At 36.3% G+C, this 19,481-nt stretch overlaps 2 protein-coding genes across 2 annotated transcripts; both read right to left on the reverse strand.

The window, feature by feature from the left end:
- Window positions 1-2,281: 2,281 nt before the first annotated feature.
- LOC112283606 (large ribosomal subunit protein uL13) lies at window positions 2,282-4,421 on the reverse strand. The gene is made up of 5 exons (XM_024522528.3): window positions 4,253-4,421; window positions 3,968-4,125; window positions 2,929-3,045; window positions 2,703-2,790; window positions 2,282-2,531 (listed from the first exon to the last, which is right to left on the reverse strand). The coding sequence occupies exons 1-5, from the start codon at window positions 4,364-4,366 to the stop codon at window positions 2,382-2,384; spliced, it is 627 nt and encodes a 208-aa protein (XP_024378296.1). The 5' UTR covers window positions 4,367-4,421; the 3' UTR covers window positions 2,282-2,381.
- A 1,063-nt stretch (window positions 4,422-5,484) lies between these two features.
- LOC112283611 (small ribosomal subunit protein eS27y) lies at window positions 5,485-6,693 on the reverse strand. Its single transcript, XM_024522541.3, has 3 exons — window positions 6,503-6,693; window positions 6,020-6,048; window positions 5,485-5,833 (listed from the first exon to the last, which is right to left on the reverse strand). Exons 1-3 carry the CDS (start codon window positions 6,605-6,607, stop codon window positions 5,707-5,709), a joined length of 261 nt encoding a protein of 86 aa, XP_024378309.1. The 5' UTR covers window positions 6,608-6,693; the 3' UTR covers window positions 5,485-5,706.
- Window positions 6,694-19,481: the final 12,788 nt, after the last annotated feature.

Genomic DNA, 19,481 nt, shown 5'->3' on the forward strand with positions numbered 1-19,481 from the left:
TTTTCTATTTTTTAATAAAATGATACATAATCATGGATTGATTTGTAAGTATTTTGTCCTTATTGATGTAAAACAACTTTTTATTTTATTTTTATTATTTTTATCTTGCTTATGAAAATAAAAATAAAGTATTTTAAAAAAATATCATTATATGTACTTTTTTACATAAACTTTTAAGTTTTTTCTTTTTTCTTTTTTCGTATCTTTATAATTCTTTTTGCGACAAATAATGTAAGCAAATTCCTTGTTTGAATTTACACCAATAATTTTAATTTTCATCTACATACACAATTGATATATCTTCATAATTTTAAATTTTTTATTGCTTAGTAGAAGATCCTATGTATTCTATACAATTTTTTAAAAGTTCATTAAAACAAAAGAATTACACTATTTTGAAATAAATATAAAAATAAATTCCAACTTTATAAATAATCATATAATTTATTCTACATTAAGCTATAATAATAATTATTTTATTCTCCAAAACACAAGCATATATTGATCTATAATGTATCAAAGTACAAGCATGCAAAAAAACGTAGCACAAGCACAACATATACAAATTAATACAAAAGATTGTTTAAGGTAAGATACAACTTAATCTTCTTAGTTTTGCTTTTAGTTAGTCCAATTTTATCTCAACTACACATCTTAAACAATAATATAATTCTAACTACTACTTCACCATTGCCATAATATTATTTTCCAATAATACTAACCACCACTATGATACTAACCACCATCATAATCATAACATTATTAATCCTAGTTCCAACAAGTTCCTAATCACATCTCAAAAACCAATATATTGTAACCACTACTTTATCATTGCTATAATTTTAATTGCCATCAACCACACCTACCACCAAAATTCTAGCCACAGCAAACTTTGTCTATTATTTTGCTTATGAGCAACAAAACTTGTAGAAAACTTTAAGACTTTATTACACTAAATATTAAAATGCCACTCTAATGTTCAATAAGGCCATCTATAAAGCCAAACTATATTTGTACAATTTTATTACACAATCATACATTAATCTTTTGTTTACTCAAAATCAAGTCTTTAATTTGTTTATGATTCCTATAGTTTGAAGTTCTTACTATGCATATATAAAATCTTACATAATTACAAGCACAATAGAAACAAAATAATATTATGATTTACATCCAATATCAAATTATTTATAGGAATAAACTTAAAATTTAATATGCTCTATGGAAGGAAAAAAAAAAAAAAAAAAAAAAAAATTGTTAGAAACAACTTTTTTCTTTTTCTAGTTCACATCATGACTATGTTTTATCATTTTAAATGTATCATCTGAAGTAGACTTCTACTTCGAGAAAAAAGATTGAAAAACAATTAGATTACAAAGTGTGAGAACTTGATAGGCAGCAGCAACTGTACCCCACTTCTATTATCTACTCTTGATCCATCTCCAGCTTCCAATTATCTTTGTCAACTTCTTGAGGATGTGAACCAGGAACGAGTGGTAGTAGCATGCTCACCTGATGCAGATCTCGAGAATGTTACCACCGAGAAGCACAGCTGAGCAGCACAACTCCATCACCATCCAAGAGTATTCATGCCTCCTTTTCTCAAACCAGTTTTGTCTGAATAGATCCCGAAGATGTAGAGCTCGCGGAGATGTGGAGCTATTATTTCAGTAGACTCCGACGTGATAAACGGAGCACCCATAAAGGTTTACAGGTGTATTTTGCTGGCACCCCGTACGAAAATGAGGATCTACAAGTAGGAGATAGAAGCCTCCAGTGACTGGTAATAACTTGTAGTAGCCTGATTTTGGTCGTTATAGTTGGATGCGTCGGTTAGGCAAGTAGTGCAAACCAAACACTCAAATCGTAAAAACTCGAATCTGATCGACCGCCAAACTAAAGAAAGTAAAACTTCCAGAGGTAGAGGTATCCACTAAGCCCATGCCACTTGGTGGTACGTAACGTGGATCAGAAACGTATTCGGGAACTCAGTCAGAGATAATTAGGCGATTGGGAAGCGTCCTGTATCTGGAGAAGGTCCAACATCTCTCTTCCACCACCTCTTTACTTCCCAAGTTGTAATCAAATTACGTACAGAACGTAAATTCACAAATTGTCACTAGACAAACCGCAGCACATAAATGTGAATATATAGACCTAATGCAATACCGATAACCAATTGCACACCCCAATGAATTGACAACAGACGAAAGTATGCTACTAAATGCGATTTAGCAGGGAATATTTCGATCAAAGGTGCCATCCATTCACACACATTCCGAACGAGTATATCGATTCAATCTTATTCCCGTCAAACGGCGTCCATGCGATTAAGGAGCCACAAAGAGCCATACCCAGGAAACAACTCATTCTGTAAAAATCTAAGAGGTGTAAGTGATAGGTGCCAAAGTCTCTTGCAGGGGGGCAAGCTGCTCCTCAACACTCTTGGCAGCCTTAAGACGCAACTGGATAAGCTGCTTCTTGCGTTCATAGAACACCTTGGACTTGGCCTTCCTCTTCTCCTCAAGCTCCTGCACATCGTTATTACAGAGGATTCAAGGAAAACTATTACTAGCTACTAAATTGATTCTCGAAAAAGCTCCACAAAGTGGTGGTCATTCATAAAGTTTTGAATACTGGTATGAAAGATAAGTTAAATGAGTAAAATGCTTAAGGGAGGAAGCTTCAACAACTGCACCCACCTTGATCGTGTCGTAATGGTGCCACCCGACCTCCTCTGACAAACGGCCCAACAAACAGAATTTGTGTCCAGGTTGCAGTCTCAATACTCTGCAGCAGGGCAATAATGTCAACAATTAGCACGTCCTATTACACCATTCCACGATATCGTTGAAACAGATAAGAAACTCAGTGTCATCCCCCCGGACAAGCAAACCACAATCTGGGATAGGAAGACGGGTAACTCACTTCAGAGCGTCTGGAATAACCATCCTCTTCATCTTATCATAAGGTGCAGGGACACCTTCGAATGCTTTTAAGCGCTCAAGGGCAGCAGCGCCCCTCTTGGTCTTGTGTGGGATCATTCTGAATCATATTTGCACCCATTCATTCAAATTCAATCCCAGAATTAATATTTTATGGAAAGACCTGAAGACTGTGGTTTCAATTGTACCGCAATGTATGAGACAATATAATGCGTTTCTGAACAGCGTGTGCGCAGGTGATATCTCCACCGCTCAAGGTGAAGATTGCGTGGCGCCAGGTGGCACAGTTGCTCTGAGAATTTAACAATTAAAAAACATTGTAGACAGCCCAAAAAATAGGTCAAAGTTAAACAATAGGTAAGCGAAACGATTAAGTTCAAATGATAAACTGCATCGTTCAGAGGAATTTGAATGAAAAAATTATTATCAGTAAGTACATGTACGGATGACTCGAACCTAAATCACAGATTCCGGATATCGACTATGAGACACGTTTCCAGGTACTTCAAGAGACGCTTACAATACTTAAATCGAAAAGAAAATGCCGTCGGAGAACTACTTGCGAGGCGCAGTGCAGAGCTTAACTTATATAAAACAATCTGTAAAGTGGGGCATTCAAAGTAACTGAGTAACACGATACTAGGACTGAAGTTACTCATAAGGATGTACAACGAGTGTATTAACACTTGACGAAACGCAACTAACATTCAATCCATTAACCTCGAAAATGTTCTTTCAAGAGGATGGAGCTCCATCCTCGATCCGCTAACGTACATAAAAATTGATCATAACTTAAATTCTATATCAGAAACCATTAACCGATGTGTCCCGGGCCGATGGTGGAAAACCCTAAAGGAGATTCGTGTTAGCAAAACTAAAACCCTAAATAGGTTCCCTGAGTCTGTACCATTGCATGGACCATCGATTGAGGAGTCAATCGAAACTCACAAAGGGCTCGAATAAGATGAGAATCACAAGAAAATAATAATAATAATAATAATAATAATGCTCAGCGAGATTACCCACGGATGGTCCTCCATAAGATGCGTGCTGGGGACCGGAAATGAATGGGACCCTTGCTGGGCTTGGTGTTCATCCTCTTCCTCAAAAACCTAAGGTATTTCATCTTCTGCCTCACAAGGCCACCTGACAAGCAGATCTCCTCGCAGCGAACAACGACCTGATTCAACCCCAGGTGACTACATTAAATTCCGAGAATTCCACAGAAACGGAAAAAAAAAAAAAAAAAAAAAAAAAAAAACGGACAACATGTGAGAAGGCGCGCATTGCAGAGGCAGAGTACATACGATTTTCTGGCCATTGAGAAGCTCTTTCGCGAGAATGGAAGCCAATCGGCCGAGCATATGGTGACGAGCGTCAACCACCACCACCTTGGCACAGAGCCCTGAACCGGAAACCATTGTTGCGTTGCGGTGCTGCTGCTGCGACGAGAGCCGAATCGAGGATGGAGCTCTGACAGCGAAAGAGGTACTCCTGAGGTCTCAGCCGCCCCTTCAACCCCCACTCGCTCTCTCTCCCAAAATCCCACCCCCCCCCCCTCTAAGCCCTAATTCTCCGATCCTGTCACCCGGCCTGCTCCGAACCTACCACTAACCCGAACCTCTTTCGAGATGGGGTCTTAACTCAGCTGCTTGGCCACTATTCTCTCTTCCTCATAATCGTCTTGCCTCACAGAATCTGGCTTAAATTGCTGATATCTTGAGTGGGTTCTAAACTCTAAGTCTGATGTACCCAAAAACCCTACGCCAGTTCTTGCGTGTGCGTATTTGTCTTTTGAGTAGTGAGAGTTTCTATTACTTCGATTCAGACTGATGTCAATTTACTTGTGTAGGACGTCTCCGCGAAGAAAGTGTGTCGTTAGGGTTCGTTTCTTTGTCAAAACGTGTGTTGATTCAGTTTATTCCTTGTGTTGGAATGAAAATAATCTTTGTGTTTGTTTTCGTCGATTATCCTGAAGGAGTGTTATCAGAAATGCCGTAACTTGTAGTCTTTTGCACCTTGATCTGCCCTACTCGATGATGTGAAAGATGGTCCTGTTCATGTGGCCCACAATGCCAGGCGACTTCTCTGCAGTAACCATTCGAATATTCCGGTGAAATCTGAGTTTAAAGTGCAATCAATGGGATTTATATATTTTCGGCTGCCTGGCAGGAAATTAAGAGATAGTCTTTAAGGCCAGTGACGAATTGTGGCAAATTCACTATCAGTTGCAGTTTTGCGCTTTGACGCCAATAAACAGGACACCAGAATTTAATGGTCAAATATCAGCTGAATAAGTTCGGCAGAACTCTTAAAAATGAGAGCTGCACCAACTGTGTGTTGAGTGTGATAGCATACCTGTACGCATTTTGATGGAACACACTACGACGGACATACACGATAAACCGACAGTTAGAATCTACTGCAATTGTGTAGAAAGTAGACGAAGTTCGATATTATCCAATCCAGAGGAATAACATGCAACAACGACATGTGATTTCAATATTCCATGGCAAGCTGATCAATCTCCGCCGACATATTTCAGACTAAAAAGTCAGTAGATAAAGACCACAAGGTGTTCGCACATCAAAAGTCTGGTGTATTTAAGGATTTCTGATGCTAAAAAACCCCTAGCTGGATGCCAGTAACTGAGACATTAGCTAAGACGGATCCCAGGGTGCCGTTGAAGACATCCATTCTAACCAAGCAAGCAGCAATCAATACGTGTCTCTTATCACAAGGAGAACGTAAAACCGTGCATCTAGTCGCCCTTCTTCCTGAAAGAGCAACCTTCAGTCAATCGAGCCCTTCCTCCGGTTGGTTGGCAAAGCACTGTGGAGCAACTTCCGCAGAGCACCACCGTCTGAGAGTGGCTGAACACAGTTGTGCTGCGCAAAAAGAAGAAACAAGATCGTTACTTTTCGGTAGGCTCAGAATTCAACTCATAAAATAAATGGCCCATTGTAAATTATGAAAAAATAGAATTATACGTAAGCCAGGGAGATAGCTGATTATACGACTCAATTATTCAAAAGACAAATAAAAATAGTATAACGTATCTGAAAACCACTTACATGCTGAAGCATCCTTGACACTTCACATCCTGTATCAGCAACACAAGACGGACATAAGCATCAATTGGAGGATTCGTAACATATAAATGATTCAAATGAAGACATGCCGTGTGAGGAATGATAGCACTGTGCACGCGAGGTGCTGGGGTTATCAAGCAATCACAACAACGACGATCTCAAGCTACTATTCAATGAGCACCACCGCCTGCTAGTTATCAACGTACGAGAAGGACCGTGAAGCAAGAATAATCGTGTGAATACAACAGCATCCGGACAGACATTCGTGCATTCACCCTAACCACAACCACCTAACAGAAGTAGGTCACGGTAGTAAGAGGGAGACGGCCAACGGTATTCAAGAAATCATCAGAGAAACGACGAAACAAAAGTTAAATGCTCTAGATGGGCAAAAACAGGGCCCAGATTCTCTACACCACCGCAATAACCTGGTAATAAAAGAGAGGAGGTTACACAATCGCATACCATGAAGAAGGAGTTAGGCGACTGCACGAGACGTTTCAACTTATGCTTTCGCTTCTCCAGCTCCGCAGGGGGGTGCAAGAGGTCGATATCGTTGGAGAGCACCATGTTGCTTGATTTGTGTTTGAGCTGCGCCAAACTCCGGCAACAGTTCGCGCTTGAGCTTCGTTAACGCGCGGAGCAGCGAGGACGACGAAGCGAAAGAGGGCCCAAGTTGAGGCCGACGCAATGCTTTAGACCGCCCTAGCCGATTAGGGTTTTTCTCCCCCGGGTCCATCCGCTGCTTCAACGGGTCCTCCCCGGGTGCGGTCTCGAGATCCCCCCGGCTCTGAATCTACTTGAACCAAGATTCGAGGTCTCATTCCCAGATCTTGTATCAAAATTCGAGATATCTTTCTCATGTCTCGAACCAGCATTTGAGGTCTTTCCCAGATCTTGAACCTATAATTGAGGTCTTTCCCAGATCTTGAACCTATAATTGAGGTCTTTCCCAGATCTTGAACCTATAACTGAGGTCTTTCCCAGATCTTGAACCTATAACTGAGGTCTTTCCCAGATCTTGAACCTATAACTGAGGTCTTTCCCAGATCTTGAACCTATAATTGAGGTCTTTCCCAGATCTTGAACCTATAACTGAGGTCTCGTTCCCAAGTCTTGAATTGAGGTCGTGATGCATAGAAAGATCTATAATTCAACAAAAAATAAGTACATAAATACATTTTCCTTAAATGGAAACAAAATGATCTACTGATACATTCAAATTATCAATTAATTTATAATTAAATTTTATCCAGAGGTTATTAACAATTTGTGTAGTATTTAGTTTTTAATTATGTTTTTTTTAAAATAATTGACTAAATATTTGTGTACAAAAAGAAGAACTCTAACCATATAGTTTTACGAATATGTTTGTATCTTTTATTTCTTTTGATGTTTTGATGATGTATGTCATGAGAGTTGGATGTTTATTATTCAGATTTTTGTGGATAATTTTTTTATTACATCAAATTACTAACTAAGTAACTTTATGAATTCATATATAATTTATGAAAAATACAATTATAATTGATATTTTTCAAATTGAAAACATTAAAATCTTAATCAAATCACTGTTTAATTCATTTGTTTTTATCTCCCATCAACACATTCAAATAAATAATACACAAACTTATTATTTTAATGTTATAGTTTTGATGTAAATATTGTATTAGGATCCAATTAATTTATTATAAATCAAAGTTTTTAAATATCACCAAAAGGAAAAAATTTATGGGCAAAACAAATACATATAATTTATTCTAAAAATAATGATTTAAAGTTCTTATTTATAATAATTTATCTAAATACAATGACATTTTTATAAAATATTATAAGAATTTTTTGTTTTTTTTAGAAACCATGATTTGTGTTTCTTTAAATAATATATAATTATTTAAATTTTATATGAATATATATATATATACAAGAATGATAAAGTGATCCAAATTTTTACTAAAGCGATCTACTCTATCTTAACCATCATTGCACCCTTCTAGCCTCCATCACTAATTCTAACTATTGTTAAAGATGGTGTCATACTGTAATTCCTTATAGTATGTAAAAACTAGTTAGAATATATAATATGTTCATAGGTCTTGGTATATTTTAGAATGGTTAATAGATTAATTTAAAGAGAGTGGATATAAAAAAAATTATTTTGAGTTTTATCTATTTTGATTATAGCATTTAAAAAAATTATACGACCTAAATGTTTAGTATGAAGCTTTAAGAAGAGATTAGAGCCTAAAGAAGAAAATCTTAACTAGTAGGAGGCTTATTGGGAGGGATGAAAGCAAAGCATGGTTGGATGAAGGCAAGGAATGGAAATCTTCATTCGTATTGGTCAAAGGCCATGTCCAATGGGCTTCAAGGAGGCTGCCCAAGGCCTTATTAGGAATTAGGATTTCTCTTTTGAAGTTATTTGAGCTTTGGAGGCTAGGATCATTAAGTTTAGGTTTTTGGTTATGGATTGGGTACAAATTTTCTGTCATTTGGATTTTTTATGAAGGAGTTATTGGCGCTCAAAGTTGAGGTATCAATTTTGTACCTACTGTCACTCTTTAGAGCATAACATACATTTGTAGAGAGCAATAAAGGATTGGCGATTGGGATTGGAGAGAACACTTTTTCAACTATACTTTTTATATGCTTTTTGATGAATTTGGAATTTAGATGAAGAAGATATAGAGGGTTGAAGTCAAGACATCCAAATCAAAGATAGTAAGTAAGTATCATAAATATAGAATACTGATTGGAAATCTAAACAAGAAGCTCAAGAAGAATCGGCAAGAACTAGATTAATCACATGAATACAAGAACAACACTAGAGAAGTGAGCTAGAGCTCTAAGAGGTGTGTTGTCGAGACTGAGGATTCCCTCAATCTCGACTCCTATATATACTACAAGCTAGGAAGCTTCTCAAGTAGCTTCCACAAACTAGGAAGCTTCTCAAGCAGCTTCTACAAGCTAGAAAGCTTCTCAAGTAGCTTCTACAAATTACAAAGCTTCTCTAGAACCTTCTACAACTTCCTAGTATATGTCTTTGACATCACCCCCCTCTTAAGCTTCGAGGTCTCTGAGAAGCACTCCTATTGTAAGTCAGAACTAACGTAAAAAGTTGAAAAATTGTTGCATAGTGTCTACAATATACTCTAATTGTTGTTCGCACGACAAGTAGTTCATTGGTCTTTGTAACCAATGATAATATCTGTTGTTCTTGTTGCATTCAAGCTTTAGTAGACCAAAGCAATTGAATTAATAGAGATGTATTCGAACACAAAGAAAGACAAGTTATATGAATTGGGTCTGTTAGTATCACAATTGACTGTACTCTAACTATCTGAAATCAATTATTAAACTACAAAACACTGAGGCTTACTACTTCCATCTTAATTCAACCCATAATCTATTCTATAATTATCAATTCAATAATACTTCTCTCAATCACAGTTCTTCATAAGAAAATAATAAAGAAAACAAAGAGGTAGCACCAAGCTTACCTCAACTTACGACTCTCACAGTCTGGCTTTCGGCTTACGACTCTCATAGTCTGGCTCTCAGCTTACGACTCTCACAGTCTAGTCCTCGGCTTATTTTTTTCAACCTATTTATCCTATCAAAAAGATGATCTGTCGGCCAACATATTCCAAAGGTTATGACCTTTGGAATTCTTAACCATTTATTCTACTAACAACCTATTATTACCAACTAAACTACATAACTATCAGTCTAATTCTCAAGGTTGTCAATAACCAGCCAAGTACATACCACAAAGTTTATTTACCTATTCTACATAGCCCACTCCTAATTGTGCACCACCCTCGCAAATATTATTTAGCCTCAACTTATAAAGACGTAGCAGCGTTGGCTTACCACCCTTTGAATTGGTGACATTCTCCTCTTTACATCTTTGTCATCTGCCTCAGTGTTCGAGGGTTCTCCATCCAAACGCATCGTCAAATCTTCATTCAACAAATTCAATTTCCATACTTGAGACTCACGTCGGGCAATATGGTTGTCATGCTTCTCCAACATCTTCTGCCATTCTTTTGTCGGTTTCAAACATATCTCCGAAGATATTGTCACTGAAACTAACGTATTGGTTTGCACTAAACTATTGGCTTCTTTCGCTAATGCGGCTAGTTTAGTCTACAACATCGCAACCTCTACCTGCAACCATTCTTGCCGTTCTTTCTAATTGGTCTCCCTCCTTACTGTCTCAGATATCATGTTCGCCATCTTCTCCTTAACCACAAAAGAAGATACGATGCTTGTCAAGAGCCCCCTTCTTACTTCTTACTATGGTCCAATCAATTGGGTCGATTCTCCCTTTTATAGCAGAAAACATGTCCCAAGTGTATGGATAGTAAAGTTTAAGCAGATTAACATTGATTTGTGTCGTAAATTTAGTATCCATAAAATCTTTCAATTATATTGAACTATTTGAAAATCCTTCAATAACTCGGTATGGCCCATGCCATCAAACTTGAAATTTTTCTAAATTTTTTTTTTAAATCGACTATCATAAAGAAGTACCAAATCATTTAGCATAAAAGCCTTTGGTCTAAGCTTACTATCATAATAAGTCTTCCTTCGTTTTTGTATCGGTTCCATTATCATTAATGCATTGGGTCTAGTTTCATCAAATTTTTCTAATTCTTCTAAATGGTGCTGTAATGAATCCTGATCTCCCAATCTAGTATTTATAGTAATTTGTAAACTTTGGACTTCCAATTCAATAGATAATATTGCTTCCTGGCCATAAACCAATTGGAAAGGAGTAGCATTGGTAGTAACTTTATACACAGTACGGTATACCGATAAAGCTGCAAACAACTTAGTGTCCCAATTTGTTCCCACTCCTGAAACTGTTTTTGTTAAGATTTTACATAAAATTCCATTAGTCTTTTCCGTTTATCCATTGGTTGTAAGGTGATACGGTGTAGTCTTTCGATGTTTTATCTCGTATTTAGCCATGAGCACTTTGATTGTACTATTTATAAAATAAATTCTTCGATCACCAACAAATTTTCGTAGACAACCGAACTGTGTAATAATATTTTCATACAAAAAAGTTGCTACTATACTTGCACTATCAGTTTTCGTAGCTACTGCTTCAGCCCATTTTGTTACGTAATCCGTTGCTATCAATAAATACCATTTTTGTCCATTTCTCGAAGCTGGTACAATTGGTCCTACAAAATCAATTCTCCATTTTTCAAAAGGCGCTTGAGCCAGAATTGGTACCAATGGCATTGTTGAAGTTTCAGTAGGTTGACCCGTTCTCTGACATGGGTCACAATGACGGACGAATTGGTGGGTATCTGCAAACATTGTTGGCCACCAATAACCAACTTGTAAAGCTTTACAAGCTGTGCTTTCCACCACAACTATCCAAGTGGCAACCTTTCAATATAATATGCACTTCACTCTGATAAATACAGCGTCGCAAAACTCCATCCTTGCCTTGTTTATATAAAGCTTCACCAATCATCATATAAGGTGCACATTTTAATATTAAGTATTGTTTAAGCTTTTCATTGAAATTGGGTGAGAAGGTTTGAAATGTCAAGTATTGAATTATTTCATTATACTTCGGAGTAATTACATCTACCGCAAACAGTTTTGCATTAGGTAGTGCATCGTTAATGGCTTCATTATCCAATATATTGGATAACCGAGATAAATGGTCTGCATTGGAATGTGATTTTTCTGCTCTTATCTGAATAGTAAAGTCAAATTCCTGCACGAGTAAAATCCATTGTACAATATGACCACTTAATTGAGGCTTATTAATCATATATTTTAAAGCATTATGGTCGACATAAAAAACAAATTTATAACCAAGAAGATAATGTCAAAACTTTTGTATGGAATAAATTATTCCCAATACTTCTCTTTTGGTTGTTGTATAATTTCTTTCAGTAGCTATCAATTGACGACTTGCATAATAAATAAAGTGATCAAAATCCAAGTCATCTTTCTGGCTTAGTACAGAACTAATAGCGACATTAGATGCATCTATATAAACTTAGAATGGTTTTGTCCAACAAGGTGCTACCAATAATGGTGCTAAAACCAATTTCTGTTTCAATGTTTTGAATGTAATTATACATTTCTTTGTCCAAAATGGACTAGTCCCATCAATTGGTGGTTTTTTCAAGAAATTTATCAAGGAAAGGCATATAACTATGAATAGATAGATAAATCACCGATAATAACTGACATGGCCAATAAATGCACAAACACCTATAACAGTGTCTGGTTGCTTTAATTCTACTATAATCTTTATTTTATTTGGATCTGTAGCAATGCTTGCCATTGAAACTATATGATCCAACAGTTTACCAAAAGGCACACTAAATTGGAATTTTTCTAAATATAAAGAAATTCCATATTTGGTACATTGATTCAAACATTGATCTAGATATTCTAAATGTCTGGCTCTCGTACTAAATGTACAAAAATCATCTAGAAATATTTCCATTGAAATTTGTAGATAATCTTGTAATACTTCCGTCATTATCCTTTGAAATATAGCTGGTGCATTACAAAGCCCAAACGACATAACCTTATAAATAAATGTCCCCCAATTTGTAGTAAAAGTAGTTTTTAATTGGTCTTCTTTTGCAATCTTAACTTGATTATTATAAGAGAATCCATCAAGAAATGAATAACATTCATGTCCAACGATAGCATCCAATATACTATCCATGAATGGTAAAAAAAAATAATCCTTCTTAATAGCCGCATTTAATTTTCAAAAATCTTGACAGATTCAAACTTTTTCATTCTTTTTCGATACCATAACAATTGGTGAAACCTATTCATTGAAAGGAATCGAATACATAAACCCAACCTCCAAGAGTTTATCTAGTTCTTCTTTTACCATAAGTGGGTATTTTAGATTAAGTCGATATTATCTTTGGCGTACTGGTGTAGCGTTCTCCTCCAATATTATTCGATGCTCATAAACTTCAGTTGGAATTCCTTTCAAATCTGCATACGACTATGCAAAAGCAGTTTTATGCATTAAAAAGTAATCCACCCAAATTTCTTTCTACTTGCTTTTTATATCATCGTAAATCTGAATGATTTAGGGAGCCTCCCTTGTACCTAAATTAATTGGTTGACATCATGGAATTTGAGGAGTCCCTAGACTGATGTTTTACTCAATTCCAGAATCTTTCATAAAATTCAACACATTAGAACTTTCCAACTCTAGTTCCATAGAACTAACGTGATAAACATCCCGTCTATTTATCCAATATGCAATCATATGATCAGAATCATCAATAACATCTCGAAGAACTAAGTACTCTTCTGGTCTCTTGCATTGGTAGTTCATACTAGTGTGCTCAACAACTTACCTTGTATCAGCATAAATTGGGTCAGGTGCTCCAATTTCTTCTTCTGTAGACTCATCTTCACAATCGGACGTGAGTTCTGAACTGGCAACTTAAGTTTCTTCGTGATATTGGACATGATATATTTGAAGCACAATGTTATCATTACCTTTCCCAATTGTCAATGTACGACGGCCCTACTTATTTCGAGCTTTAGCTTGATACAACCACAGTTGCCCCAATAAAATTAGATATGATAATATAGAGCTTTGCAATCAAAAAATAATATAATCAATTTTGTAGGTAATCCCCATAATTACTGTATGAATACTTCGTAAAATACCCATAGGTTTAACTCGACTGGAGTCAGCCATTCTCAAAACTACTGTAGTAGGTAATAAGTGATCCAAATCCAACTCCTCTATTGTAGAGGCATTCACAAGATTTACACTAGATCCTCCGTCTACTTGCACTCTCGATAATAACACTCCATCAATTGAGACATCAATCGTAGATGCACCCGGATCGAGATTCAAACTTATTTCTCGGATTTCTTTATTTCGAGATCTGTGACGAATTAATGAGGAATTCAAGATAGTTCGGCACTCAGGTGCTACAACTAATAGTTGCTTCATAGAGATCGTGGGCTGTATGGTGTCCAAATCTTTTAGAATATCATATGGTTCTGTATTAGTGATAATTTCCAATATCCGTTTCTGCTTCCCAGTTCTTCACACCAATGCATGTAAATTTGTTTTCTCTATATTAAAAATTGGTAAAGCTACTAGAATTGAATTTGATAGAGCCTGTAAAATTGGTTCTTTCAATGGGTAAGATTGTTCTCCCAATTGAACTAATATTGATTCCTTGGAATTCACGCCTCTTAGAGGATCTTTCAATGGAAAGGACATTTTTTGAAATTGTGTAGAGAATGGAACAACTCGACATGGAATCAAAACCTTTGTAATTGGTATCTCATTGGGATGCATAACCGATTCAAATCTTATACAGAATAAGTGGCCCATGTCAAGACTTGGATTGGATGTCCCTATAATTGGATCCTATTGATCTTTTGCTTCAGGATCACCCAAATGTTGAATTGGTCCTTTTTTCTTTTGCTGACTTCTTGTATGGACACCTTGGATTACTTCTACCCGATGAACTGGGGAATCTTCAAGACCTTGATTTATCTCCTCCATTTTTCCTTGGCTTTGGATTTGTTGATCTTGATTATTGAAATTGAACGAAGCATTACATTGCTGATAAGTATGTCTCGACTACTTGTAATTTGCACATACTGACATGTAATCATCACTGGCTTTGGGATTGGGACATTCACTAGCATAAAGACCAATCTGTCTACAACGGAAATAACGAAGTGATCTTCTTGCACCCCCATCCGGCATATTGGGTGTTTCTACCGATATATACATATTAAGCTTGTTCCATGTAGGGTTAAAAAATGATCTTGGTTGTCCCATTTATATGGAAGGTACTTAGTTTGATGATACTGGTGGAACATATTGTTGAAACCTCTACTACTCCTTCCCGTAGTTCTGGAGGTTTGATGCAGACCCTTGATTAAAATTAGAACTTTAAAAATTATTGAATGTTCAATTTTATCAATTAGTTCGATTTCCATTCTATCCATACGTATTTCTCATTTGAACTTGATTGACTTCTCAGTGAGTCGGTGGGATCATGGTCTGATTACTGAATTATTGTTGCCTTTGTAAATGCCAACAATTTTGGATAAGGTGCTTTCCTCCGCAAAATGTACATTGAACATCCATTTGTCTGGGTGATGGACATTCCGTATCAAAATGACCTTGTCCCTTATAATTATCACAACATAAATTAGGTCTCGTATTAGAAGGCTTATGTCGTTTCTCCTTATCTTTAGCAATATTAACGACCAATTCTTCCATCTTCTTTGTTAGATTTAATAATAAGGCTTCATTTGGATCTTTAACAATCACATTTGTAAAAAACTCTGATTGTTGATAGGTTGGCGATGTAAAATAAGGTGTCATCATTATTGGTCCTATTGCTTGGAGTAGTGTAGCATTAATTGATTATTGCAACATAACATTCTTCACATTAGAGGCAGCCATTTGTGGATAATTATCCATTGATACATTTTCCGGTTGTATTTGTTGGCTTCTTGAACTTGGAATCATCGTGGCCCCCACTGTTAACAATTGATCATAATGACATTCTTCCCATACCTTTGCTCATGCTAACGATGCCTCTACCATGGCTGATCAAGCCTCTTTTATAAATATTTTTAAGTTTGGTGGATGCAAACCGTTAATTAATATCGACAATATAAATGCATCTGGCATTTGATTATTTGACCATTTACAAAATATATCTACGATCCGGCCATAATAGGACTCTATGGATTCTCTTGCAAACATCTTACTATTCATAAAACTTTCTCGAAGCTGATCTTCAAATCCAATTGGTCTAAAATGGATTAGGAAGGTGTTCCTCAAGGCCTCCCAATTGAGAAATCTACCCACTGGTTGTCGAATATATCATTCAAAAACTTTAAATTTTAAAGTTGCTGGCAACCATCTCAACCAAATGTCTTCAATTCTACCATTATTAGCCACATAGGCTGTCAAAAATTGAGATATATGGTGATTGCGATTACAGTCCGACCAACCACTAAAAGTAGGTAATGGTGCCACACTTGTAGTTCAGTCTCCTATTGCTCCCATTTGTACTGCAATTGGTACTTCTGGCACTCCCGTGGCCATTGGTGTTATCACTGGTCTCCTTACTATTTGAATTTGAATTTTTCTTCCTTTGATTTTTCTTGGACCTGCAATTCCTTTTGTCGTTCTCGTAGGCTATTTCTTATGTGTAATTGCTCATCTCTTTCTTTCGTTTGTCAATTAATTCTTTGATAATCTTCCCCTCCTTGTGATTATCACTCATAATCTTTCATTCTTCTTTACGAAATCAATATTACCTTGAATTATAACTCACATATTTATAATCCTAAAATTCGTTCTTCTCACGTTCTCATTCAACATATAATTCCATCTCTCATACAATCAATTTCTAACATTTCATACTGTTATTGTTTCCCTAGCGGTGATGCAAAAATGTTGTTTTTGTTGCATTCAAGCTCGAATAGACCAAAGCAATTGAACTAATAAAGGTGGGTTCAAACTTGGAGAAAGATATGTTATATGAATTGGGTCTGTTAGTGTCACAATTGATTGTACTCAAGCTATCTGAAAACAATTATCAAACTACAAAACACCGAGGCTTACTACTTCCATCTTAATTCAACCCATAATCCGTTCTACGATTATCAATTCAACAATACTTCTTTCAATCACAATTCTTCATAAATAAATAATAAAAAAAACAAAGAGGTAGTACCAAGCTTACCTCGACTTATGACTCTCACAATCTGGCTCTGGGCTTACGACTCTCATAGTCTCGCCCTCGGCTTACTTTCCTCAATCTATTTATCCTATCAAAAAGATGATCTGTCGACCAACAGATTCTAAAGGTTATGATCATTTGAATTCTTAATGATTTATTCTGCTAACAACCTACTATTACCAACTAAACTGCCTAACCATCAGTCTAATTCTCAAGGTTATCAATAACCAACCAGTAACTTACTACAAAGTTTATTTACTTATTCTACAATATCCTATACCTTTGATTTTCGACCAGGCATGAACTTTCGTGTCTTTATTGTGAAAATGCCCTGCAAACACTCCTTCGGGAAGATCACCATAGGTAGGTTCTACCTCAAATACAATCACTAGCGACCTGTTACTAGGTATCATTTTTTGTCTTCGTGGTACAAGCGGTTCTTGATCTCGGGGTCGTCTTTGTGAGATACTCGATTGAGAGGACATGACTAGTATGATATCTATCTCTTGGCTATCTATATCAGATCGAAAAAAATAAGTACTAAACATGGACGAATGGGCTCAAGTTATAGATTTATAGTCTCTAATTATGTCTTTTAGAGGTTCATTCTCCCCCTTCTTTGTAAGGCCGAGGATTAAGAGGCTTCAAAGAGAAGGGACTTTACTGAAAAACTTTCATTAAAAGGACTTAGATTTTTGAGGATAGTGTTGATGAAACTCTTATACCTTTTGCGATGCATTGATAAGATTTTTTGCTGATTCCCATGTGTGCTCATTGATATCATAACCGCTCCAATGTACTAGGTACTCCAATTTTCTCCACTTACGTTGTGAATCTAGTACCTTTTCCACCTCGTATTCCTCGTGGTTCTCAATTTCAATACTAGGTGGCGGACATTGTATTCTTCCTAAAAACGATGACCCTCAATAAGGCTCCAATAAAGAAACATAAAAAATTGAGTATACCTTTATAGCAGTCGGTAACTCTAGATGATATGCCACTGGATTGATTTGCTTCCGGATGACAAATGGTCCTAATCTCTAGTAGTCCAATTTATCACATGGTCGCTTGGTTTTGATATTCCGGCGAAGCAGCCATATTTTATCTCCAATTTTGAAAGTAGGTGCCTGATTCCAAAATTTATTTGCAGACGCATTGTAAGCTTCTTGAGTGGTTTGCAATTGAAGCTTCAATGTAGTTTGAAGCTCTAATAGTTGTTTCACAAATCTTTCAGCTACTAGATTGTTATTGATTGACGGATTCAACAAATCAAGCTTTGGATGATATCCATAGTTGAAAAAGAATGGTATTTTTTGAGTCGACGCATGAAGGGTGTTATTATATGCAAACTTGGCTAATGATAGATATCCAGTCCAATCATCTTGCTGATAGTTGATGTTGCATCATAAATACTGCTCTAAAATTTGATTCACCTATTCCATTTGGCCGTCAGTTTGAGGATGGAAAATCAAAGAAAGCTTGATATCCACCTTCAATATCTCAAAGAAAGATCTCCAGAACTTTGATACAAATTAGGTTCTTCAATCCGACATGATATCATCTAAGAAACCAGGATATTGATACACACTATCAAGGAAAAACCTTGTTGTGTCTTTCCTTGACGATGTTTTCTTGTAAAGGACAAACTGTGCCATCTTTGTAAGCTGATCTACCACAACAAAGATATTATCAAATGAATTTAATGGCAACAGGTCTGTAATGAAGTCCATGGAAACTAAAGACCATGGCCGATGTGGAATAGGCAATGGCTGAAGAAGACCATAAAGACGATGCCGAGGGTTCTTGGATCTTGAACAAATGTCATAGGAGAGGATAAAATCGTTGATATTGTTCTACATTTGGGACCACTAGAAATCTTGAGAAATAAGTTCTAAGGTCTTATGGAATCCAAAATGTCCCACAATTGGAGGTTGTGTCGAGATTGGAGAACTCAAAGTCATGTTGGTCCCTTTAGAATATACAATCGCTCCTCAAAGTATAAAAGATCTTCTTCCACCTTCAACTTGTCATTATTGACATGTTGCATGATATCGAGGGCTACAAAATCTTCAATAGTCGCAGTGCATACGTGGTTGAGGAAGTCAGTATTAATTGGTACTATAGCAGAGCAAAGCCTAAATTGTACCGACTTCAACAATGTTGTACACTGTTGATCAAATGCTGCTTCTCCAACCTTTGGCGCTAGATATGATCTCCTTGATAATGTATCAGATAGTCCTTGTTGCTTTTGAGGCCGATAAGTAATAACAAATTCAAACATGGATAGTAACATATTCCATCAAGCTTGACGACAATTCAAAACCCAAACCAACATGAAATACTCCAAATTCTTGTGATCCATGTATACGGTCATTGAATGCGGAGTTCCTTCGAGAAAATGATGCCATTTTTTGAAATAATTCACTATTGCAAGAAGTTCTTTATTGTAGATCTCATAGTTGATCTCGGCAGCAAAAAACTTTTGAGAACAAAATACAATCGAATGAAGCTTCTCGTCTGTACCTATCTGCAAAAGTACAACTCCCATAGCAAAATCTGAAGCATCGATGTCATACTGTAATTACTTATAATATATAAAAATTAATTAAAACATATAATATGTTTGTAAGTCTTGATGTAGATTAGAGTGGTTAGTAAATAAATTTAAAAGAGAATTGATATAAGGAAATTTA

The sequence above is a fragment of the Physcomitrium patens genome, chromosome 1 (assembly GCF_059467195.1).
Source record: "Physcomitrium patens ecotype Gransden chromosome 1, ASM5946719v1, whole genome shotgun sequence".
NCBI classification, from domain to species: Eukaryota; Viridiplantae; Streptophyta; class Bryopsida; order Funariales; family Funariaceae; genus Physcomitrium; species Physcomitrium patens.